This window comes from Polypterus senegalus, chromosome 14 (genome assembly GCF_016835505.1).
Source record: "Polypterus senegalus isolate Bchr_013 chromosome 14, ASM1683550v1, whole genome shotgun sequence".
Classification (NCBI taxonomy): Eukaryota; Metazoa; Chordata; class Cladistia; order Polypteriformes; family Polypteridae; genus Polypterus; species Polypterus senegalus.
The window spans coordinates 80794697-80821531 of record NC_053167.1 but is presented as its reverse complement, the minus strand read 5'-3'; the positions used below and the strand labels follow the sequence as shown (position 1 = coordinate 80821531).

The 26835-nt window shown below is 37.0% G+C and overlaps 1 protein-coding gene across 1 annotated transcript in view; it reads left to right on the top strand.

The window, feature by feature from the left end:
- The first annotated feature begins 24966 nt into the window (after nucleotides 1-24966).
- The window catches only part of dhx9 (DEAH (Asp-Glu-Ala-His) box helicase 9), a 48262-nt gene continuing 46393 nt past the window's right edge, over nucleotides 24967-26835 (top strand). The window contains 2 exon segments of the mRNA XM_039734503.1: nucleotides 24967-25074; nucleotides 25476-25623. Of these exon segments, the coding sequence (XP_039590437.1) occupies nucleotides 25513-25623 (111 nt within the window). The 5' untranslated portion in view covers nucleotides 24967-25074; nucleotides 25476-25512.

Sequence of the window (26835 nt, the reverse complement as noted above, 5' to 3'; positions counted from 1 at the left end):
ATTGCTAATAAGAAGCATCTAAAACTATGAATACAGCTGTTTAAGACTAAAATAAGCAATTAAGAGTTCAAAATCTTAACAAGACAGACAACTAAAATGAACCAGAAAAATGACACTTTGAGCAATAAGTGCTTCATTAGCAATGAATGATTTCTCGTGAAGCAATTGGGATGGAATATAAACCTGAAACCACAGACTGTGTTCACTGACCAACGTTTCTCAGCACTGATTTAAGTTTTAAAAAGCAAATAAATTAAATGAAGTTAATTAGTAGTAAAAACTAGCCACTAATTAAGAAAATAGTTAGAAAGAAAACCTGCAGCCATTGTGGCTCTCCAGGATAGGAGGTGGTCACCCCTGCTATATATCATAGGCAGGAGATGATGGCATTGCAAATAGCTGTATACTGTAACATAAAGGGGAGCAACCTAACTACATGGTGGTTTACCTACTTTGAACTGAGCAGCAATTACTGTGGTATTTGTCCAGAACAGGATGCGAAGCAAGATCCCATATCTCCTCATGAAATGCCAAACAGAGTACTGAAGGAACAAGACAGCCAATCAAAAGAGTAGATACTGTACACTTCAGAAAGAATAAAATAGGAACACTAATTATTGTGAATGAAATAGCAGAGTGAGACATAATTTTATCTATTAACACATTTCTTCCTTTGTGTATCAGATATTCTGCTGTTATTCTGACACTTGTGCAGTGTAAGCCCTACACGGCAGTGAATAGTGAAAAGTGGAGTACTGCATGAAACATTAAACTGCTAGAGCCTTTCTATTAAAGTGTAAAAGTTTTTTTTTTTTGTAAACTCATCAAAGATATGGTTTAAGATAAAAAGTGACTTGCTGAGAGAAAGGTTGATGTACCTTTTGACAACCTCATTCTGCATTGCTTTCCATTTAGTGATAGGTCAAAAAGGCGAAAAAGCTTTCCTTCAATTTTTTCCTCAGTTTTTCGTATAAATGTCTGTTTAGCAGGTGTCTAACCTCGCAAGAGAAATACAGTACTTCATAGTTAATGACAGAAACAGTGAGAGCCAGGTTAGACTCATTGGCTCTTTTGTTTTGTTAAATAATATCAGCTTAGATTGATTTTGATGACCTTGGAATGTGCTGGACACCCTAAGGATTCTGAAAGGACTGCTGCTTAATTTCAAACTGGAAAGTGTTTTCTGGTCAAGAGGTGCAATTCCTGACTACTAAACATCATAAAGCCATTATGCACAACAAATTTATTAGAAATCAGACAATGCCTTATATGGTATTGCAGTTTCCATTTTCACTAGTGTATAATAGTAAGCCTGTTCATTTCAACTATGTTTACTCAGCCTAAAACACAAGCACAATTCCTGATTTTTATTTTCATTCAAAGAATTAACAGGTATTTTAATTTATAAATATATCAGCTAAAACTTTCATTAGCAGATTTCTGTACCGCTGTTCATTTTTGGAGTTAGCAGGATTTTGCTCTTGAAGAGATTGATTTTTCAATTGTAGTTCAGTGTATTTGTCAAGTATATGTTAAATGGCATGAGATGTAGTGTGAGGTTTTGTCAGCTGGAAACAATTGCCATTTATTTCTTTTATTTAATTATTGCTTAAAGTTAGTTGCCTGCACTTATTTGCTGCCTTTGTTTTTTTCTGTAGTGTTGCTAATTGCAGTGATTTTCAGGATTGCATCTACTGAGGGGCTTGTGTGTGACCTCTGTGACCATACACATGCAGGTGCTTCATTGTGTTAGTATGTGACTCTTCAGCAATTAATGTTTAATAGAAGCAGACGTTAAAAAGGTGAGTTGTCAGATTTTCCTGATCTCTCTTGAAACTGCCAGATGCCATCATGGTGACATTCCTGAAGGATGCTTTCTTGTTCATTCAAACATCTTGTTTTTTGCTTATCATTTACCTTAGATTTCATTCTTGTTTAGGCTTTGTACTGAATTTTTATGCATGCCATTTGTCTGTTTCTTAAAGCAAATTAGTATGGGGACTGCCTCCAGCTTCATAGTACTGGAGGGGTATAGATGACTCTTTTTCGTTAATTTGTAGAATCTTACAATGGACAATATTGTCTAGCGTAAAAATTATTATAGGTTCATGTTTTTTATTAATGTCTAACAATGTAATATTTAAATTTTTTTAAACAGGCAAAGAAGTTAATGTGTAAGAATATCTCATTTTAAAGGGAAAGAGGCTGTATAACCAGTTGTTGCATTTATAAATTTATGCCTCTTGCTAGATCAGATAAGAACTTTTGTTAAGTGCTTTTGAGCCATCTGTGATGGTGAGGGGGAGAATTGAAAAGAATGGGCCAATGTTTTATGGCCTAATTTCCTTGCTCTTTGTCTAAAACTACATCATTTGAAACTGGAGTAAATGCTAAAAGGAACAAAGGTAATCTAGTTTTGGTGGAGGGTAGGGGTGAATCTGGACAGGAGGGCTGAGTTATGGCTAAATAGGATTGTTCAATGAATCAGAAGAATCACCCTGCTTGTTCTCCCTCTCTCCTTCTCTAAGCATTATCCATCATGAGGAAATTAGGCCATGCTGCTTACCATTCCATTCAAAGGCCATGCCAGACCATATTGGAATAGAGAACAATCAATATAATAAGACAGAGAGTCACCCGTTGGCCAATTATCAGGGTGTATTATTTTAACACTTATTGTACATTGCTATTTTGGTCATATTATCTATAAAGCATGAATACATTTGTAACATTCTCTCCTGCCTTTTCTATGTCTAATTACTTGGATTTAGATGTAAAAGAAAGGGGTAAATGTTAAACTACAGTAGAATTCAACCCTGAAATTGTGGTAAGAGTATGGGATTTGCAGCATTCTGTTAAAGTCTATTAAGAATTTAATGAAGAGTAATGAAGAGTTTAAACAGGAATAGGATCATACTAGGACCTTACTTTGACAAAACAGGCTCCTATAAACATCTCTCTGGTGAGGTTTACAGTTTGCGCTTACCATGTACTGTTTGGTTTTCTTGTCACTGCAAACATAAATGTGTTTACTGTGGAATTTTAGATGTCATTAATACTAGTATCTCCACTGAACAACTCAAATCTACACAGAAGTCAAACTTCAAAAAATATAATTGCTGCTTCTGATGTTTAGTTTTTTGCTGGAAATGTTTCTCTGTGGCTTTCCCTTTACTAAAACTGAAAAAATTACTCCAGACCCTAAAGTGTCCTACCAAATGAAGGCTAAATATTTCTTTAAAAGAAAGGATACAAGGGACCTGTTGACAGTTGCTTTTGAGTTTTTTGTGATGAATGTTCAGGGTCTGATGACACATTGCACACAGTTTTTTGTGCCACTGTACCCTGGACTCTTTACCCATGACTTTGGCATAACTGAGGAAGTATAATGACTTAGTAGTTTAATTTTACATGAGATAACATATAGCTTCTTTTGGCAGCAAAGTGAGAAATAATCTAATCATCCTGGCATAGTGAATTGTATTCAGATTCATAGTACATGCTTAACAAGGTAAAATATCTTCTTAATATCCTCTTTAATAAAACCCCTGTGTGCGTCCCGGTGTCCGTTTGTGTGTCTTCTGGTGAAGTGCGCATGCGCAGGGCCACACAGCACGTGTTCAGTCTCTTCCTGTGCATTCTCTGTGTGTGCAGAGAGAGAGACACACACAGGTGCGTGCACGAGAGAGACAGACAGACAGACACACACAGGCGCGTGAGAGACAGACACACACACAGGCGTGCGAGAGACAGGCACACACACAGGCATGTGCGAGACAGACACACACACACAGGTGCATGCGAGACAGACACACACACAGGCACGAGAGAGACAGACAGATACACACACAGAGACGAGAGAGACACACACACAGACACAGAGGCGCACGCTTAAGAGAGACACACATACGCGCGAGAGACAGACACACACACACACGCAGGCCCGCGAGAGAGACACACAAACACACACAGGCGCACGCATGCATTGTTGCAATGTTACTTTTCTTGGTTGTATATTAAATTACGGATTTTTCAAATGTTCATTTTTTTCCCTGTGTTTAAAACCCATTAAAAAAAAGTGTTTTTAGCGAGCTGGTCGTATGGCTTTTGCGAGAACTCTTGCAGTGTTAGTTTTCTCTGTTGTTCAAGGTTTTCTTAGTGTTATTCAATGTTTTTACATTTAGTTTACTATTATGCTGTGTATTCAATGGTGTAATTAACTATATTTGTGCTTAAAAACTTAAAAAAAATATATTTACATACAGTTCATACAGTCTGGAATGGATTAATTGTATTTACATACAATCCCATGAGGGAAATTACTTTGGTTCCACTGTATTACTGTCAGACAAAATTACAGGCGTTTTACGGAAATACAAACCAGTATTACTGAGAGAGAAAATTAAAGGCACACAATACAGTGACGCATATTACAGCCACATACAAGGTCCCTTGCCATTTAATATAGACTGTTCCTACTAATGTTTATGCACTAATGTTCTAGCGTCCGTTATTGTAACGGGCTTAATGTCTAGTATAAACTATAAAGCCCTAAGTGTCTAGAACTACCATAGTATATTCTGTTTTATGATGTAGTAATTTTAAATATTAAGCAATCCACTGGATGTCACTTCTCTAAGGTATGCTTGGGACAATACTATAACAAGATTGGTGCCTGATGCTTCTCTCTGCCTTACTGCCTCTCTCAAGAAATCAGTTGATTTTCCATTGAATCTGAACTTCACCTTACCATAAGATGGTTCAAACTGAACATGAGTTCATTGAAGTGAGCAGCAATAGAGGCAGAACTTCTCATAAACCTATGATACATTACTTTGATTTTCAGGAAAGCTCTAATGTGTTTTAAATTAACTGAAACTAGTGATTCCTAATATTCCTTTGGGATTTTGTTACCCAATGACAAAAAAAAATGAACCCTAGATACAAATAATAACAAGAGTTGATATCAAAGAAATAAAGCAGAGTGAAAAACCATACCCATTGGTGTCCTCTTGGAACAGGTCTGGTCAACCCAACATGCATGATTACATTGTCCTTATTAGGCAGCAAGGTTAGTGAATCTTCTTTGGTATAAGTAATTTCCTTCTCAGTGCTAACCTGAAGAATACCTGCACTTACCTGCATTTGATATCTTTACTATAGTTTTGTATAATGAGCTCATTCTTGTATATTACATGCTCTAGGATCAATAAAATTAACACCTGGCAACTAAGACCAAAATTAGGATTCATAGCTTTTTTCAGTGACTCATAGCGTTTTTCAGTGACTCAGTGATTCATAGCTTTTTTTAGTGTGCTCAGAGTACCTACACATATTTACATTTTTAATACACTAGCACCAAAATTTACAATTTTACATACACAAAAAACACCTATAATATAAACAATCCATGCCAAAATAAGTTTAATTAATATCATAATGGACATATAAGCCAGTAACAACAGAACCAAGGAAAACTAAAATCCTGGATAGCAGAATGCCTGGAGAAAATTAACCTCTGGGTGTCCCAGTATGGCGGTAATTGTCAAAATTACAGATTCAGTGACATAGGCCAAAAGGGCACTCTCTCCCTTATATGCATTCTGTAAATAAATTCCCCAAGTAAGACCCCAAATGGAAGGGTCAATGTGCTGTGTTTTTCGACTCAGGTTTAAGTTTTGTGTTCAGTTTTAATCTTCCCTCTGTTCTTTTCAGCTTCCATACTATTTAGAAAATAGAACATAAGAACATAAGAAATTTGAGAAACAAGAGGAGACCATTTAGTTCATCATGCTATGTTTGTTAAGTTAATAGCTAAGCTGAAAGAATATCTCATCCACATACTTTAAGGTTGTCAAGGTTTCTACTGTCTTGGCAGTTTGTTCCAGATTCCCTTAACTCTTTAAATAAAGAAGTACTTCCTGGCTTCTGTCCTAAATGTGAATCTCCCCTTGGGATTAATAAAGTATCTATCTATCTATCTATCTATCTATCTATCTATCTATCTATCTATCTATCTATCTATCTATCTATCTATCTATCTATCTATCTAAATCCACTTCACTTTCATTTCCACTGGTGATCTCAAGCATGTGATTCAGCCTTAAGTTGAAGGAATGTCTTTAAAGATGTGGGGCACCTGGATTAGGTCCCCAGGGGCACCTGGATTAGGTCCCCACACAGTCTACTCTTCTCAAGATTAAAAAGGTTTTAACGTTCCAAGTCTGTTAATGTACAACTTGTCCTTAAGTTCTGGGATGTACATGCTTGCTCTCTTCTGCACAGCTTCAAGTACTGCTATGTCTTTCTTGTAGCATGGTGATGAGAATTCCACACAATACTCCAGATATTGTTAGTCTAATACTAGTTTCACTAGAGCATTAAATAGTCTGATCATAAGATCAGGTCAGGTTAGGCTGGGGAGCATGCACTGGTACAGCTCGTTGCCGCACTCACCACATGACAAAACAGTTTGGGATCCCAGTTAGCAACCCCCCAAGTGGCCACGCAGTTCAGTCCCACCCTACAGAAATAACCATTTATCTCCCGTGGCCAGGTATTATGTGGGCGTTCCCTTGGCATGATCCAGCTGCTCAGGTCCTCAACAATGGAGATCCTGCGAACCATGTCACCCTTGGGGAATCGCACCTCATGGCTGTAGTGCCGTAACTGACTCTCCCCCACAATGCAGGTAATTTGCCTCATACGGGACTCCATGAGCAACCGCTTGTTGTAAAAGGGCTCTAAAGGCTTGAAACTTCAGCCTTTTGCAAAGATATCAGGAGTGCCATACACTCCTTTCCAGCGATCTCATGACACCCCATTCTTTCCCAACCTGTTTATTGACTTCATAGGAAGTCATCAGAAACATGAATGTCTCTGCTGGAGTAAGTAAACCTTTCAATGCAGTTGACACTATCTCCGCAGACAAACACAGTGCTAATGGCTGTGCCCAAAAGGTCATTAAAGGCCTGGATTTTGTTTTGAATTGTTTTTGCTATCTCCTCAGTGTCTGCCAGTATTAAATTTGTCATGACAATCCATACTGTGTCTCTGACTTTATTGATTTTCTAAAAGACAGTGTATGTATCACCTGAAGTAAGTATTTTGAAGTAACCCAAAATATCAATTTCTTGCTTTGCTTCAAACACTTTAATTCTGTTGTTCTTTTTGATCTTGGTTTTGAGTTGTTGTTTGCTTCTGTTTGGCATCATATTGCTGATCACGGTGTGACTATAATTTTTGGAAAGAAATTTTCAATCCATGTCACCATTAAAAGTGGAAGGGTTGCTTGTATATGGCCATGTTTGCAAGTTTATGGTTAAATTTAGCATATTCAACCTGATACTAAGAATTCACCTGTAACACAGACAGACGCAGGAAACAAATTCAGTACACACGTTATATATTTTTTCTCTTCTTCCTCGTGGGAAACGCCTTCTCCCATTTCTCACCTGTACAGCTCAGTGCCAAGTGCTAAAAAACACTTTATCACAGGACACAATACTTTCTTTTCTTCTTTCTCTTCTATCTCTTTCTCTTCCTTTCCCTCAGTCCACCTCCACTCCTCCTGGCAAGCTTTGTCCTCCTCCTCCTTTCAGCTCTGTCTCCTGGAGTAATGGCCACTGGCTCCTTTTATACTGCACCCAGTAATGCTCCAGGTGCTCAACGACCTTCTTCTGGCAGCACTTCCGGTTGTTCCAGAAAAGGTTTTACCTTAAATGCCTGAATATTAATGGGTGATAGCAAATTTTGAAACTGGAGACACCTCTGCCTTTTTAATAAACTCATCATTCATTTCTAAATCAATATCCTACTTTTGGCTCTGGAACCCAATTCTTGTCATTCTCAATCCTTAAATAGATACATTGTTCTTGTAATTTGTACATGATTTCCAACATTGCAAAATCAGAAAAAGACTTGTGTTAACTTGTTATGGGTTATGCAAACCTGACTTATGCTAAATTATAGATTAGTGAATATGGCAGAATACTGTAGCAGAACTGTATGTAATATTCTGTGTATTTTTTGCATATCGTCAACAAAACATCAACAAAAAATCACTTGTGTTTCCACCAGGTCGCTTTAAGCTATTCATTCAAATCTTTCTATAATAAATCTTTGTTATCAGATGGACCACTGCATGAAGTGACTATGCAGCTGCAAGATGATATCAGCCTAAACCCCCCTTTTTTACCTTCAATTAAACTGCCCAGTTTTCTAAACACTGTATTAAATTGGGATTGTGTTCAAACTGTGGTGGCCTGGTATCCCCGTGATACTGCTTTATTTTGAGCAAAAGTCTTAGCAGAGCAATTTTGCCATTGTTGGTAAAGATGATGGCTAATTGCTCACATCTTGAGGAAATTGAGTTGTGTTTTTACTTGCCAGTTGTCTTTATTTGTCTTTCCAATCATTAATGTGTTATCTAGTACACAATACTCAATAGTTTTGGAAATATTTTAGCATTATTAATTAAACTATGACTGATTTATAAAGAACTTTGTAATAATCTGGACTTTGTGGTGGAACTAATGACTCAAAAAGTCTTGCAAAGAGATGGGGGATGACCCTGTATAATGTGCTTGGACAAAATGAAATGAAAAATAGTAAAAAGATCAAAAATAAGAACATTTGACACTTAAGAATTGAATGCTCCGGGTTTTTATAACAAAATGGTGACAGGAAATGAGGTTAACAGGAAATTATGTCACAAGTAGTCAACAAATGACATCATCATTGAGGAATGGAAGTGGCATTATTGTGATGGGTCGGAAGTGAAGTAATCTCGGTGAGCCGGAGGTGATGTCATCATGGAGGGACCCATCACTGGAATATGGAGTCGGGATTATTGAGTGAAAGCCATTTTGAGTGACCGGAAGTATGGACAGTGAGTTACTGTTTGTCTTCTTTAGTTCTGTTGATGGAGAGAGAGAGGCATTAGTATGTTTAATCAACCCTTTATCCCTTGTAGGGCTTGTTGGCTGCCTCCTAGACACACATGTGTGACAACTTATAAAGATACCATATGATAAAATACTGTAATTTAGCAGATATTATTCTTTCTTTTCTGTTCTATACAAACAATTTTTTTATTGCCATTGCAATATTTTTTCTTACGTTGCCATATGAAATAATACATTTTAAGTAATTTTATTTATTTTGTGTAGAAATGTTAAATGTCATTCAACATTTGGTTAGTCACCATAAAAAGCCTGCTTGTAGTAATTTTCTGAATTAATTGTACAGCTTTTTATTATAATGAGAAATATATGAAAAGCACTATGTAAAATAATGATTGACTTTTTTGAATATTGTTCACTATGAACATTTTTTGATTTGATACACTTTGTTAATTCCTGAGGGGAAATTTGTTTTTTCATGTGACCTTTGGAGGGTCAGCCATTGTACAGCACCCCTGGAGAAATTTTCAGGTTAAGGGCCCAACAGATTAGGATCCTTTCTGGCAGTAATAGAATTTGAACTAGCAACATTCCAGATAGCCACAGAGTCACCAAAATGCACTCTATGAAATCAAGAATGATAATGATGATCCTGTATTGGACTGGCTAAAATCCTGCCCAAAACAGAATCACAGAATAAAATCAGCTCATGAATACTGTAGATCTGATATTTAACATCTGGGCCTGGTAGTGGATTGGTGCCCTGTCCATGGAAGGTTCCTGTCACTGACACAAGATACTGTTGGAATAGATCCCAGCCCACATGACCCTGAATTTGATTAAGCAGGTTAGATAATGGATTCTTAGTTAAATATGCTATTTTTACAACAAAAAAAACTTTAAATAATTAAAAACATAAAATATTTTAGTCCTCAGGTACTAATAAAACATCTATACTAATTGAACATCTTTTTTTTCCATAAGATTTCATAACAGGAGTGTAGAAACAGGAGTAAGGAGCACATTGGGTAAAGCTGTTGTGTTTTGTATTAATTAAAACGAAATTATGATTTTAATATATTCTTGTTTATTATTATATTGTCTGAATATTTTTGATTTTACTTTACAGTTAGAAGTGTCTTTGAAATATTTGTGTTACTTGCTTTTTTTACAGTACTACTGTGGGAAGTACTTTGAGCATGAGAAAAGCTCTATATAAATCAAATGTATTATTATTATTATTGTTATTATTAAGACAGTTGCATAGCTTGAAGAGCGTTTTGTATCCAACATGAAGCCAGTATGAATAACCTAGTGTAGGAATGAGGCAGCCCTTGAGTTCAGTCCAACTTAGAGCTGTTCTGATGCTGTTGTAAGCTTCTGTGTTCAATCCTTTTGCTCCTAGGTGCACAATCTGCCAAATTGGTGGATTTTCATTAATACTGGAAAACTTGAGGCACTTTACTGTAGTTGAGTTGAGCAAGATAAATATATTGTAAGCTGCAATAATTAGTATTCATGTCTTTGATTTTTTTTTCTTTTGTATCCTAATACTGTTGTGATGTTAACTTGCAAGATGGCAACCATGAAATGTAGTTTTTTCAACTTCATGCTCTTGTTTGAAATTATCAACTTCGTTATATTATTTACTTTATTATATTATATTGATGAATATAACATTCTACAAAGAGTGAGTTGATCAAGAATGACAGATTTTCATTTTTAGCAAAGCAATTCAATTTTGACTACACAATGATAGTATAAGGGTGCCCCCTAGTGTCAGTCAATATTTTTATATTAAAGCTCAGAAAGTATTCTTCCACACAAACCACACAGCTCCATCATGTTAGCCAGTGCTGAAAAAATGAAAAAAGCTAAAATCTATGTATTGTAGGTATCTGCATTATAGACACATCTAAGCGATTTACGTTAGACAACCAAACAAGTATTTTTGGCTGCATACTGTACACAACCTGACGCAGCTGAAATAATTTGCTTATAATGAATACTACTGTATAGCATAGTCTTGTTTACATCAATAGCTGATTGATATAAAATAATAATCTAAAGTTAATAATGGTTGTAAGTTTTCTTCAAGGTGAATAAATAAATAAACAAATAAATAAATGAAATGGAAGAGTCAACAAATTTTTCAACAAGCAACATTACTTTCAAGGTTTCTTTATTTAGTCATGTTTACACAATAAAAACTGTATGAAAACTGTATGAATTGAAAGTCAAACCCATGATGAGTTCACCTGACCATAACTTTATCCAGCTTATTCAAATTTCTAAACCAATCTTTAAAAGAGAAAAGCTAGAAATTAAACACAAACAAGGAACATGTTGAGTGCCTGCGTGGCAGGTTTGAATATACTCACTTAACCATGTTTCAAAAGTTCTGTGCTGACATTGATGAGACGAGAAACAATGCAAGCAATTATATAAAATTATGTGAGGATTCCATAAATCAATCAAAATATATACTAAAAACATGTCAAGGATTACCGGAAATTTAAAAGGACTGAGAAACTGAAAAAATATGGCATTTCAACAATAACTGAACAGAATGAACTACAGATGGAGGTGAAACATGAAATAAAGTAAAGCTGAAGTATAAGATCAGAATTTAGAATGAACTGTGGGCTGATAACCTGGTTTCATTGTGGAATCACATGAAGATGATGACCTGTGTTCACAATAATGCAATAATTTTATTGAATTGGCAGGAGCTGAAACTAAAAACGGTTCAAAAATTCAATGAATTTTAAGGTTTGAGATAGAAGATTTTGCTTTTTAAATTTGAATGTTAAAGACGCAGGATTGGAACTAGAAGTCATCCCTTTTTTGAGCAGAATAATGTCAAAAAGGTCCTTCAATAAACTAAAATTAAAAAAGCTCAGGTTTAGACATACTGTAATAAGTGGGTTTCTGCTTCACTCCAGTTTGGAACATCTCTCTCCAATATTCCACTGCATATCTGAGATGTCTCCGGATTTACAGCAAGTGCCCAGACTATGGAAACAGGCAAATGTTATATTCCATTATCAAACACTACACACCAAAGTCACTTCAGACCAGTGGCCTTAACAGTACATATCATGATATCTTTGAAAAGTTAACTAAGGGAAAACTAGTAAACAAAACCAAGGTTTATCTAGATTGGGGTCTCCAACATGTCGCTTGCGAGTTACCAGTAGCTTGTAACACCTTTCCAAGTAACTCGCCAAAGGGTTCATGAATCCTACATAAATTTGAAAACTTGATTAGTCAAATTAGAGGTGGGCGATCTTTCCAAAAAATCATATCACAATCTACAATCTGAATTGCAATCTATCTTTTCAATGTGGCATACACTTAAGAGAATATCCGGACTCAAACTCATCAAGGCCTAAGTAACACTTTATTTTAAATATCAAACAAAGTTGAATTCAATTGTTCTCTCATTCACTAGCTAAGCGGAGTCAAGGGACACACACCGAAGCTGAAGAGTGAGTGAGGAAGGCCCATCCCCTCTGCCCGCTGCCTTTTTCTAGGATTCGCGCAAATAAATCAGTACCGCAAGAACTATGATACATAGCGAAATGAAAGAAGTTGAAAATCAACTGGAATGTTCAAGCAAATTATAGAAAAAAATCGATCAAAATCCGCTAAGTAGTTCACTCGTGAAAAGCGGACAGACATACAGACAAACAGATATTGGATTTTATATATTATATATTAGTAAACCTTCAAAATAATGTGCAGTTAAAGTCTCAACAGCATTCTCAACATTTCTGGAGCTTAGTACAGCCAGATAACTATAAGAATGTTCACCAAGCAGCTCTGAAAATGTCTGCTTTGTTTGAGTCTACATACCTCTGTAAGTCTGCCTTTTCTGACATGAATTTCATGAAATCAAAGTTCAGAACAAGACTGACAGATGAACATTTAAATGAGTCCATAAGAGTGAACCACTCACTCCACCATACACCTATCTTGTTGACTCCATGCAGTGCCAGTAATTTGACTAACTAAAAAACACATCACACATGCAGTTGGACACGTGAATAATCTTGTGAAGTGAAACAGTGACATATAACAAAATGACAAATGAGTAAGTAATATCTGCATATTTGTAATTGCATTGTTTTGTTTTGACAGCATTCATGTTTTAATTCAATTGTGTAGAAAATCCATACAGACATACAAAATGTGCTTGCAGGTGAACTAAATATTTTTTGTGATGTTTTAATGCAAAATGTGAGTTGTGGACACCAACATTTTGTAAATGTGCAGACAAAACAAGCTTATTCAGTTTGTTTCAGTTTAAATAAGCTACAGTATGAGAATAAACATTAGAAAACATGAGTCTGTAAAAGTAGCTCTCAGGGGAAAAAAGGTTGAAGACCCCTGATCTAGATCCTTACCAACTTACATACACAGCAACACTTCTCAGTTTACTGTATGAGCACTTAGAAGGACCAAAACATAATTAAGATTGCTGTTTATAGATTTCACATCAGTTTTTAATACAATCTATCCCTACATTTTAGTTGACAAACTGATTGATAAATTCTATTTGGAATCTACTTTGGTGTGGTGGATTCTGGACTTTTTAACTAACCAAACACAAAGAGTAAGTTTTAATGACTGTTTTTCTAAAAGCCTTAACACATCCATGGGGGCACCTCAAGGCTGCCATCTGTCTCCTTTTATTTTTATGTTACACACAAATGACTGCAGCAGTTTACACAAGGACTGACACATCTTGAAATTTGCAGACAACTCTGTCATTGTGAGTCTTCTACAAGATAATGAGGTCAGCCATGGACCTACTGTTGACATGTTTGTTGAATGGTGTGATTGTTCCTTTTTACAGCTAATATCTCTAGGATAAAGAATGTGGTTGCAGATTTTAGGTTCTCCCGTCCTCCCACAGTCTCAGCATTAATTAAAGGGGAGATGGTAGCCATGGTAGAACACTACAGATATCTGGCAACAATCATTGATAAAAGGCTAAACTTTGATCTTAACAAAGAACACATTTTTAAGTGGGGGCAGACACAGCTATTCTTCCTTAGAAAGTTTAATGGTTTTCAAGTAGACAAAACCATGATGACAGTTTTTAATACATTTTTTATTGAATCTGTTGTTATATTTACTTTTATATATTGGCAACCACAGTAATAAGAATATAAACTATGTTAATAACATTACAAAAAAACCTGTAAATTGTATTGGTTTGCAGCGGTTCTCTGCCACTGAGCTCTATCACAAACAGGTTAGAAAGATGATCAGCTGTGTTCTTTTTCCTAAATTTCTACTGTTGCAATAAGCCTGCAGATTTAGGTTCTCAAGAATAAAGACCAAGAAATTAAAGAACTTTTTTTCTTCCCAGCACTCTAGGCATTTTAATTCTGTCACTTGTAGGGATGCTTCTGACCTCTGAATTATTATTATGTGTACTGTTTAAGGTAATTATTAACCTTTGTGCTTGAGTATCTGTTCTAATGATAACACTAGTTTTTAGTTATTGTGTGTTGGCTTATTTTAGTGTATCTGTGTAATAATGCCTTATATTTTGTTCTTGCCCGCTGCAAACACATTTCCCTCTTGGATAATAAAAGTCTACCTAACATAACCTACTGTAACCTAACATGGTAAAGCTACTCCAGTCCACCTATCCATTAACAAATCTGTCTAATCTAGGTATGAGGTGGGTGGGAGAGAGGGCAGAACCTATCTAGGTGGTAACCAGAACTAGACAGGAACTATTCCTTGATGAGGTGCCAGCCCACCACAAGGCATTCTCATTCACGCACACACAGTGCCAACTTACAGTCAAAGGTTAACCTAACCTGCACATTTTTTACATTTAATCAGTTCAGTTTTTTTTTTTTTTTTGTACAGGGGAAGTACACTTTATGTGAAGAAAAGGAAGTTAATATTACAAGTCAATTACAGTGAACATGAAAACAAAATGATATGCAATGGTGCATTAAAAACACAAAGCTGAACTCTTAAACGGCATGCAGTATATATCTAGACATATGTAGACAGTTTAAGAAACTAATTAGAATTAGAAAATAAATACCATTACTGTCATTTCATTCATTTTTTATGTTTGCATTTTTCTTTTTAGGTAAATAATACAACAAGGTATAAACCATGAGCAGAAAATGAAGGTAATTTGAAAATTAAAATGTGTTCGTTAGAATCAAGAACTCATCTAAAACATACAGTGCATAGTCACCAAAAACTACAAGTGCAATACTTGTGCTATGGCAACACCTAGAGGTAAGTTTATATATAACATGGTCTGTAAAAGACCAGTTTTATAGTTAATAGTTTAAGGTTAGAAACAGAAATAGCTTTATTTTAAACAGTAGGGGTAGGGTTTACTTTCTGCAATATTTAAATACTTCTGAATTGTATACATATCCTTAATTTATTAAATAGCATTATATTAAATATATGACCCTATAATGTCCCTATAAACCCTATAAGAAAGATATACAGAATTGAGTTTTAATTACTGGACCAAAGTGAAGTGGTTGAAGATACAGCCATGGTCCATGGCATATTGGAAAATGCCTCCTGTCAATATTGTTTCTGGTATTTAATAAGTAAGGAAATAATATTTGTTCTTATGTACTGTATAATACTGAAAGTAAACTTAATATATATTTTATGTTTCTTTTCATTTTGCTTTCTTTTTGTGCCTTTCATTGTAAACACTTTTGGAAAGTATATTCATATAGTTTTATGCCTTCTTAACTTGCATAACATTTTTTTAAGTTGTAATATAATAAAAATGTTACTGTATTTCCATTACATTACAGCCTTAGACAGAAGAGGGGAACTTCTTGGCGGCTTTCTGAACTGAGAAGAACAAACAGGAGGTAAAAGTAAAAAGAGGTATTTTTCTATGCAAAAACAGCAAACAAAACAGAGAACTCAAGGCACAAATAAAGACGGCACAAAACAACAATCTTGATGCTCCTTTGGGCCTAACTAAATAGGCCATGTTCCCTGTGTTCCTGTCAAGAAGAATTAGCCACTTGCCCACTGCAGCAGCACACCAAGCACTGACTTTACTTCCCATCTCTCTTTTTTTCTTTTAACAGACCCTGGCTTCTGTTCCTCTTGCCATGTGAACATTGTCCACTCTCCTTCCAATTCTGCACTTCACAAGCTTCTGTTGGAGTAGTGGATTTAAATCCCATCCTAGGTTCAGTTCCATCCAAGCCCTAGAATCACTTCTGCTGTCAAGGAAAGGCCTTCAGTTTGCTCCATGGACACCTTAGTTTTTTCTAAGTACTCCTAATGTTCCTGCCCCTCTGAGCTTTCTATTTGTATTTCTTTAGGGATTAAACGTTGCATTTGTATGTTGAAGTCTCACAACACTTGGAGGGAAATAATGATGGGAAAGCCAAACTAATAGGGTAAAAGTAACTGAGTGGTATGATGGTTTGTTTAAACAATCAAAGTTTCCTATTTTATTCTCCCAAACAATATTATGTAAATATTATATCACTAGTCATATTTTGGAGGCTTAACATATACAACCAAACTGCATTCTGCAGACTCCTTAGACTCCTCAATTTCCATGTGGCATACACAAGCCTATTTTACACATCCAATTCAAGCTATACTTCACTCACATTATTGCTGTTTTGCTCCTCTTGCAATTTCTCACAGATTTCTAACACATCCCATGTTACACTGATTGGCAGCTCTAAATGGACCACTTATTGAGTGGATGTGGATTTGTCAGCAAATGTGTTATGCAATGGATTGCTTCAGGTGCACCCAATACTTATGTGATAGGTTCAAACGAAAATTGAACTGTCTCGACAGATTTCCGTAAAGAATAAGCATGCCATATTTCAACAAAATTGGTCCATTTCAGGTGTTCAAGTTGTTTCATGTGGACAGACAGATAAGAGCTATTGCAAATTGCATTGACTTGTTGGTCTTTAACTTTGACTCTGCATTTTGACCTTGATCCAATTCTTGACTCATAAATTTCCCAATCATTTTCATGTTTCTATTACTGTCTTGTGCAAGTCAGTGTAATGCCCTGGTGTGCTAAAGAGAAGCTACATATTGTATCCAAAAATTGGAGAAGCTGGGAAAATACCTGTAGTAGAGAGTTGTTTGATTAAGTAGTGATGAGACTCAAGATGTGCTTTGCCAAATGGGCAAAAACACCATCCCTTAAAGTCTGATTTAAGCAATCTATGCCAACATTATGCCTGTGGGTGATAGGAAATACAATAATTATTTTAAAAAACACTGTCTCCAACTGCCCACCAAGGAAGGTCAAATCTCCAAAGACAAACACTACTTTAAATGCTAATTTTAATCAAGCAATGGGAAATTCAGCATAGCAATTGACAAAGCTAAATATTCAAAAATACAAGTTCAGAAATTCAGTAAGGATTTAAAAAAGCAGAAAATGCCTCAAGAATAAATCAGAAAATGAACAGCAAACAGCGAAAAAAATTAAACTTGTAATTAAACTACAATTAGTAGAATCCTAAAAATCACATATCTCCAAACTCCAAATCATAAGAACTGAGCACAGATAAAAAAAATTAGACCAGACATGGGAAATAAAAGTACAGTCAAAGAAGCACTTGCAATGCAACTAATGCCCTAGCCAAGAGTTTATGTAAGACTGGTTTGTACTAAACTCATCTGCACTGGTCATAAGGGCCACATGGCAAAAATGATGTCTGATGCAGAGATACACATGCTGCATTTTTGCTGGGCACTACACACTGAATTTTTCCTGAGCACCCAGTGATGCGGATCAAGCACCATGTATCCAAAATGCCAAATTTCAAGGAGAAAGTAGTGGCAGATGTGATCCACCCAGACTTAAGTGGGTGGTGGAATGATGAATGAAGGCCTGAATATGGTGCGACATGTCAACAAAGTGCAAGGAAGATGTTCAAAAATATTTCAAGTGCATCTCTTCATCATGTCCCTCACCCACTGACAAGAATATTATACTCATCCTCCCTTTGTTGATGTCTGTTAATGTCAGAAACAACAGGTACTGTCACTACCCAATCTGCACTACCTGCCTGCTACCATTGGCATATTTTGCTGAACAATCATGCAGATAATTCATATCCTCTGCTGTGAAATTGTAAGATATACAACACAGACCAAATATACCTACTGACTAGTAGGATATTGACGCGCCAATCAAATGGACTTCTACAAGTATAAATATATTTTGGTTAATGATGGCATGTAAGCTTTGCATGATGGTCTGCATGCAAGCTTCAAGTGGTAAATACAAACAAGACTTTAACAGGTGTCTTTAATAGCCCTCTGGCAACTTCTATTGTATTACTGCAAGAGTATTCTTCCTGGCTTGTATTTATATGTTATTTTGTTCTCATGTTTTTGTTGTTTTTGAATGATTATTTTTCATATGTTTATGTAGTTTCTGTTAAGTTTTAAATTTTGTACTGTCTTTTAAAATGTGTCTCTTTTCCTTGTTCTTTGTGGTTAGTAGCCCAGAACAATGGAGACAGCAGCAGGATTAATGTAAGGGGACTAAAAGAAGACAACCGATAACAGCAGCATTAGAGAACTGTTGGGAGCACCACAAGAACAAATTGGTAAGTTTTGGATGGTTGAGAACTATGAGCTTAGTCCCAGTGTACCTGTTTCTGCTGTTCCACTGTGTTTTTTTTTTTCCATTACCTAAAAGATCCAGTTACTGGTCACACAGGTGCTTCAGTGTATGTCCCCATGCTCCAAACTAGCATTAGAAAAGACTGCCAGATAACTTGTCATTACTCACCTCAGAGATGTCTGCAATTATTACTACCCTAGAGAAAACAGAAGAGGAATGCCAAGAGTATGTACTTGTTTGTTATGATTCATTATCTGCTTTGCCTGTTATTAAAACATCCATCAATTTAAAACATAAAATACCAAATTTAGGACAGACACATTATTAGAGATTAAGCAGCATCTTTGGAAACTACAGGTCCTTGGTGTAGGGGTTTATTTCCTGTGGGTTCCTGCTCATGTAAATATTCTACGAAATGAGGTAGCTGACAATTTAGCTGAACAGTTAACTCAATATTAAGAATGTAAATGTAGTGGTTCCGTAGCATAAAGGGGATGCAAAAGCCTTGATACAAACAATTACGTTGGTAGTAAAGGTGTGACAAAGAAAAAAAAGGAAGACATTTATATGAAATTCAGAAGCTGGTGGGAAAGAATATGGCACGAGGTAGTAATAGGAGTGAGGAAGAAATAATAATGAGATCTTGGACACGCAGGCCTAAAATATTTATTGTTCAGAATAAATAAACATGATACAAATAATTGCAAAAAATTAATTTATCCTAAAACTGCTAAACTTATTTTGATGGAATGTACTGCATATAAAGTGCAAAGAAAATATCTTTCAGAAAAATTGAAATCTTTGGGGCAGGACTTAATTTCCATAGAAAGTATAATAGGACAGTGTTAGCAATATAATGTAACTACATTTTTATTTAAAACGTTTTGATATTTTTTTTTAACACCCTCTCCCACTAAAATCAGAATTGCTTTCTGGGTCTTTGCTCAACATTCCAGCACGGTAGGTGGTGGCAATGCACCTTCTGCCAACTACCAGCAAAGTCTAGAACAACAAGAAGAAGAAGAGTCAGCAGCAGTACGTTGAAGTTGAGAAGGAGTTATAGTGAGCATTGTGATTCTTATTTGATTTTCTATTTGTTGTTTTTTCATTAATTCTGCTTTGTTTTCAGGATTCTTTGTTTCAATTCATTGCTATTGAATTGCCCATTAGGCAACTCCTTTTGCTTTATATTTGACTGTTCACTTTTGTAAATAAAATTTCAATTTATAAAGATTACAGTTTAGGATTGTCTTTACAAACCACCGTTTTCATGGTTTAATCTCAGTAGTAATTTGCCCATAGTTTTTTTTTTTTTAACTTTTACAGACATCTGCCTATTTTGTTGCCTGGCCAGGTTGTAGCCTGCAGGTAGATTTCTAAATCATGCTGGTCTGAAGAGTACCTCTGACCTACGTTTTGTGGTGCTTTTTGGAAGCCTTACAGAATATGCCATGTTTGGAACTCCATATCATTACAACTTAAACCAGTGTGGCATAGTGATTAAGGGTTTAGACTGAAAACCCTAAGGTTGTGGGTTGAAATACTGCTAATGACACTGTGCGACCATGAGCAAGTCACTTGACCTGCCTGTGCTCCATCTGGATAACCAAAATAAATGTAACCAATTGTATCATAAATATTGTAAGTGACCTTGGATAAACCAGTTAAGAGCAGCCCCTTTAAGCCCCACCAGATGCTCAAGCTGCAACAGTAAGAGCTCATGATCAATAGTGTCAAGAGCTACAGAAATGTCTAGGAGGACAAGGACTATAAACAGACATGGACTGCTACCACACCTGAGTCAGTAATAAGAGAGATGTCATTAAAGGCAGTAACAACACCATGATAATGCCTAAACCGAGATTGGTAGATCTCAAATTAATTATTGGAATTAGGATGATCAATTAATTGATTATAAATAATTATTTCTGATATTTTAGCCAAAAATGGCAATTAGGAAATCGGGCAAAAATTAACTAACACACCAGGAACTAATTCTGCCTTTTTAAGACAGGGTTGCCAAGTTGCATCACTGCATATTTAAAAAATGAGGGCACAACCCCTTCATTAATAGATCCATTTATAATATCCAACAATGATGGATCCATGATATCAAAAGTTTCAAGTAAAAGACGTGGTGGAACAACATTAAGAGGACAAAAAGTAGGTGTAGGTGTGTCCACAGTACTTTTTAGCTGTGAATGTGAAACAACATCAAAGGATTTCAAAACAATGCCATGATTAACAACAGCAAGTGCATAACCAGTTGGAACAATATCAGTATCGATTTTGCAAATAAAGAATGAAAACAACTGCTCACATGAATGAACAGTACCATTTAATCCCATCTCTAAATGGGGGTAAATTGAGTAGAGTGTATCCTGATGTCCTGGCTAAACTGCCCAATTCAGTATAATCATTCTGCCCTCCTTATCATCCCCAGTCGCTAACTATCACTAACCCCTGCACCACCTACAACCTTGTGTGGTGTGCATAGTGGTGCAAAAATGGCTGTTGTCATCCATGTGTATACTACAAGTTAGCGGTGGTTGAAATGGCTCCCCACTCTCTATGCAAAATGCTTTAAGTCGTGAGAAACCGCTATATAGATATATAGAATTATTATTATTATTATCTGATCTTACAGAAAGTTTTTTCACTTGGGACATTTTTAACACGTGCAATGTGTTTTCTGCACATCGGGCACACATGTATATGTTTAACTGCTATTTATATGAGATTTTTCAACTCCAGACAGTTCATCTTAATCACAAACATTCTCTCTAGCAGATCAGGTTAACGAAGCGCACAGCAACGCAATAGAGTCCAGCTGCAGTCAGGAAAGTTTTAGGCCTCGGTCAGATTCAGCGACCCGAGACATTCTAAGGCCCATAATATGACGCCACCTGTCTCTTTTGACTCCACCCACTTTTCACCCAACCCGTGTTTGCGGTACACCTTTGTGCTAAAAAATGTGGTACTATTATAGTAAAGGTGACAAACTGAACGTGTGTGCAAAAAATATTATACATAAAAAGCTTCACCAGGATAAACTGTCGTGCTAATGTCATAAACGTCTCTTCATACTTGCTGCGAGGTCATGAGCCATCCACTCTGTGAATGGGTACAGACAGACGCTCGGCTAACAAACGACTCAAATGACTACTTTATGCCTCATTGTGCTTCTGAGGGCGAGTGCGTCATTCCTCTGGAGCATAAAGTCCACCACAATTAATACATCATTAATATAAATATTAAAATTTTGTACACCAGTAATAATATAGTACTAATGATATGACACAGAGACAACCACAAAGAGAGTACTCAAGAGCTCTTAGACGTCTGGCTCGTAGTATTGCATATTTAGACTTTTTACACAAATTACCTGCCTTCTCCCAGTATGTGGATTGTAACACCCGGGGAAATAAGACTATTGACCTACTGTATGCAAACATTAAAGATGCATACAGCGCCACCCCGCTGCCTGTGCTTGGGAAAGCAGATCATAACCTCATTCTACTTCAGCCTCACTACAAACCAAGAGTAAGGAACCTACCTACAACCACGCGCTCATTCAGGAAGTGGTCCCCTGAGGCACAGCAGGCTCCGAGAGACTGTTTTTGAAATACGGACTGGGATATCCTGCAGGGGTCACATAGTGAGAACATCAAGGAGGTTGTTGACTGCACTACTGACTACATCAACTTCTGTATGGACATTGTATTTCCAGTAAGAACAGTACGCTGCTAGGCTAACAATAAGCCATGGATTACAAGTGAAATCAAGGGCCTTTTGAACCAGAAGAAAGGGGCTTTTAAAGGCGGTGATCAGCATGAGCTCAAGCGTGTGCAGAAGAAACTCCAAGTCCAGCTTAGGGCGATGAAGAAACAGTACAGGAGAAAGCTGGAACAGAAGTTGCAGAATAACAAACAGCATGAAGGAAGTGTGAGATGGGATGAAGATCATCTTTGGCTTCAGCTTGAAGCGGGGTGCTACCAGTGAGAGAGACGTAGAGAGAGCAAACCAGATAAACAACTTCTTTAACAGGTTTGAGCACTCTAACCCACTCTCACCTCAGAGTACTGCACCCTCCACACATCCTTCTGCTGATACCAACATAGGTGAGACATCTCCACCCACAATTACAGCAGCCCAGGTGAGCAGAGAGCTGAGGAGACTTCGTACCAGCAAAGCAGCGGGTCCAGATGGAGTATCGCCACGACTGCTGAAGGCCTGTACGCTGGAGCTGGGGAGTCCTCTACAGCGCATCTTCAACCTGTGCCTGGAACAGGGGAGAGTACCAAGGCTTTGGAAAACATCTTGCTTCACCCCAGTCCCAAAGGTATCACGTCATAGTGAGCTGAATGACTTCCGGCCTGTCGCCCTGACGTCACATGTGATGAAGACCATGGAGCAGCTGCTGCTTCACCACCTGATGCCACAGGTCCGCCATGCCCTTGACCCTCTGAAGTTCGCATACCAGGAGAAGGTGGAAGCGGAGGATGCCATCATCTATATGTTACACCGTTCCCTCTCCCACTTGGACAGAGGCAATGGTGTTGTAAGAATTATGTTTCGGGACTTCTCTAGCGCCTTCAACACCATTCAACCTCTGTTCCTTAGGGACAAGCTAACAGAGATGGGAGTAGATTCATACCTGGTGGCATGGATTATGGACTATCTTACAGACAGACCTCAGTATGTGCATGTCCGGTCCTGTTCAGCCTATATACATCGGACTTACAATACAACTCGGAGTCCTGTCACGTGCAAAAGTTTGCTGACGACACTACTATCGTGGGCTGCATCAGGAGTGGGCAGGAGCAGGAGTATAGGAACCTAATCAAGGACTTTGTTAAATGGTGCGACTCAAACCACTTACACCTGAACACCAGAAAAACCAAGGAGCTGGTGGTGGATTTTAGGAGACCCAGGCCCCTCCTGGACTCTGTGATCATCAGAGGTGACAGAGGGTACAGACCTATAAATACCTAGGAGTGCAGCTGGATGATAAATTGGACTGGGCTTCCAATACTGATGCTCTATGCAAGAGAGGACAGAGACGACTACACTTCCTTAGAAGACTGGCGTCCTTCAACATCTGCAATAAGATGCTGCAGATGTTCTATCAGACGGTGGTGTCCAGCGCCCTCTTCTACGCGGTGGTGTGCTGGGGAGGCAGCATAAAGAAGAAGGACGCCTCACGCCTGGACAAACTGGTGAGGAAGGCAGGCTCTATTGTAGGCATGGAGCTGGACAGTTTGACATCCGTGGTAGAGCGACAGACACTGACCAGGTTCCTGTCAATCATGGAGAATCCACTGCATCCCCTGAACAGTATCATCTCCAGACAGAGGAGCAGCTTCAGCGACAGACCGCTGTTACTGTCCTGCTCTACTGACAAGATGAGGAAATCGTTCCTCCCCCACACTATGCGACTCTTCAATTCCACACATAACGTTAACATTATACAAAGTTATTGTCTGTTTTACCTGCATTTTTATCACTCTTTAATATAATATTGTTTTTTATCAGTATGCTGCTGCTGGAGTATGTGAATTTCCCTTTGGGATTAATAAAGTATCTATCTATCTATATGATTTATTCAATTCAATCTTTATTCAATTCAATCTATAAGAATATGTAGTGTTGATCGTAGCTGAGTGCAGCATATAATTTATTCTTCTTGATCTTCTTCCTTAGTATTTCCCGTTTTTATATGGGGTCAAGCCTTTGATTACCAGTGTAGATCCTTAGCCACTGAGCCACTACTCCATTGATTGCAGCATAAAACCAACATTAAAAAATGCAGTCTCATGAATGAGAAGACATGGCAAACTCAGATATAAAACGTATACTATAAAATACAAAATGTTAATATTTTTAGTTCTAATTATGACACCAAAACAACTGCTTCGGATGCAGAACTGAAAACCCTCGATAGTTTTGACGTTTAATTAATGCCGAATGCACGTCTGAGTGCAGGAACTAAAGGAAATTGAAATTGTCATGAGAGGCGTGTCATATAGGCGTCTTGATGCACCAGCGAAACAGAGGAATGGCTCCAGAAGGGGGCGTCGTCAATTTATGGACCTCATACATGAGTGTTCGGATCTGTCCGAGGCCTAAACTGTCCTGACTGCAGCTGGATACTTCTCGAGCAACGCTGCTCTTTCAGTTCAAAATCACCGCCCTTACTTTGAGTGCCGCCTTCATTACACGTTGGATTGGTTTAAAAATGTGACACTCAGGGAGTCAGCTAATTGTTCCAACCCAGTTTAAAGCACGGTTCGCTCTATTGTTGTCTCATGGGGACTACAATATTGAGACCTGTCTTACTCTTTAGATGTCTCATTACTATGTTCCTCCAAGCCTGTAGATGGCAGTAAAGCAGAAAGGACTGTCGCTTCGTTGATACCGTCACATCCTACGTAGAAATACGCCCTCTCTCCGCTTCGGCCTTTGCCTTATGGACGGCGGAACTGTCGGTGGTGTGTTTTTCATGATTTAGAAGCGTGGAATTTATTGAAAGTGAGCGTTTGTTTATTTATATCTCCCCCGTTGTCACATCTCTATTCTTGCTTTCGCAGCATGCTGTAAAATAAGTGTTTTGTGAAACTTGAGCAGTGCACTGGGAGTTATTTTTTAGTGTCTTCTTGAACATGTTGCGCTTCCATTCTTTGTTTAATAACGTTTACATGTGTCCCGTTGTTACTTTTGGATAGATGTTAGACCAGATTCGTTACGTTAGTGAGATGCCGTTAATTACTTGCTAAAACAAAAGCATGGCACACACGCTGGCATTCCTTTTTTCTTTTACCAGTATCAGTTTATCTCCTTTGTTGTGGCCTGACAATATCTCTGCTTACATTTACCTTAGTATAGAATGTTTTTGTTAGTCTTAACATTATTCCTTGTAATACTTTGCACAGATTTTGCGCTGTAGGTCTTGAAACGTACAGTCGAGCGATGGGTGACATTAAGAACTTTCTTTATGCCTGGTGCGGAAAACGAAAAGCCACTCCTAACTATGAAATCCGAGCAGCGGGAAATAAAAACAGACCGAAGTTCCTTTGTGAGGTATGTATAGTGTATATTTTATTTTGTTAATATTTGTATGCATGTTAAGCATAATTTAGCTTACGTTTTTGTAAAGAAGATTTTTTAGATGTATTTAGAAATCGCGATTTTTAATTTAAGTAGTTTAATTGAAAGGCTTTGTCTAGGTACTTTTCTGTTCAAGTTACCGTTTGATTTTACTATTGCGTGGTGTAGGGTTTTTATAGATAAAAAAAAAAAATCTTAATTTCTGTTCCAGCTTAATGTCAGTACCAGTAATTATTCCAAAAGAAAGTTTTGGATTGGTTGTACATGAAATTTGCTATCATGTAAATGGAAGTTTGGTGAAGAGTTGTAAAAAAACAAAAAACTTGAGATTCCTGAATGTACGATATTCAATGTATGGTGTCTGGTAACATACTGACGGCTTGTTATCAGAGCACAAGTTTGATGAAGAGAAGGAAATTCACACATTTTTGTTTCATCAACGTTTACAGCACGTATTTATAAGTAATAATACAAACAGTATTTTGATATATATTGAAAGTAATAAACTGAAGGGAGAAAAGAACCAAACAATAATACTCTCATAGGGGTATAAATCATTAACCAGTTAATCAGCTTAATAGCCCCCAGACATTACATTAAGTAAGTCAGAAGGGAAAATAAGGGGCTACATCTGATCTGTTTACATTTATGAATATGTTTTCCAAGTAATTTATTTCTGATCAATTTAATAATAACAGATTTGTGCTTATAAAAGAAAATACATATCCCAGTTTCTGTGCCACCCAAGCAGATTTCTTTCTAAAGGTTTCTAGAGACCAGGTGGTCAAAAAAAAAGGCGTTAAACATCTGGTTGTGAGTGACAAAGTTTATATTTAATGTGGACATCTAGAAACATTTTACTTTTAAGGGCCTTAACTAAGTGCATTTTTTTTTTGAAGAATTTAATATAAAATTTCACAAACCTTTGGTAACAGAGGATATTCCCTGAGATCTGACCACCAGTTGTATCAAACACCCACCTCCTATAAACTATACGCTCTTGGAATATCCTGAAGTAGATAAGAAATATGAATCCTAATAAATGTGTTACATTTTTGTTCCAAAATATTTAAAGTGCCAATAAATAGATCAGCAAGGCTTGGGACAATTAAATGAAAAATGACATACATTCACGTTCACTTTTAGAACATTTAAAGATGCAAGATGTGATACAAAGAAACCATA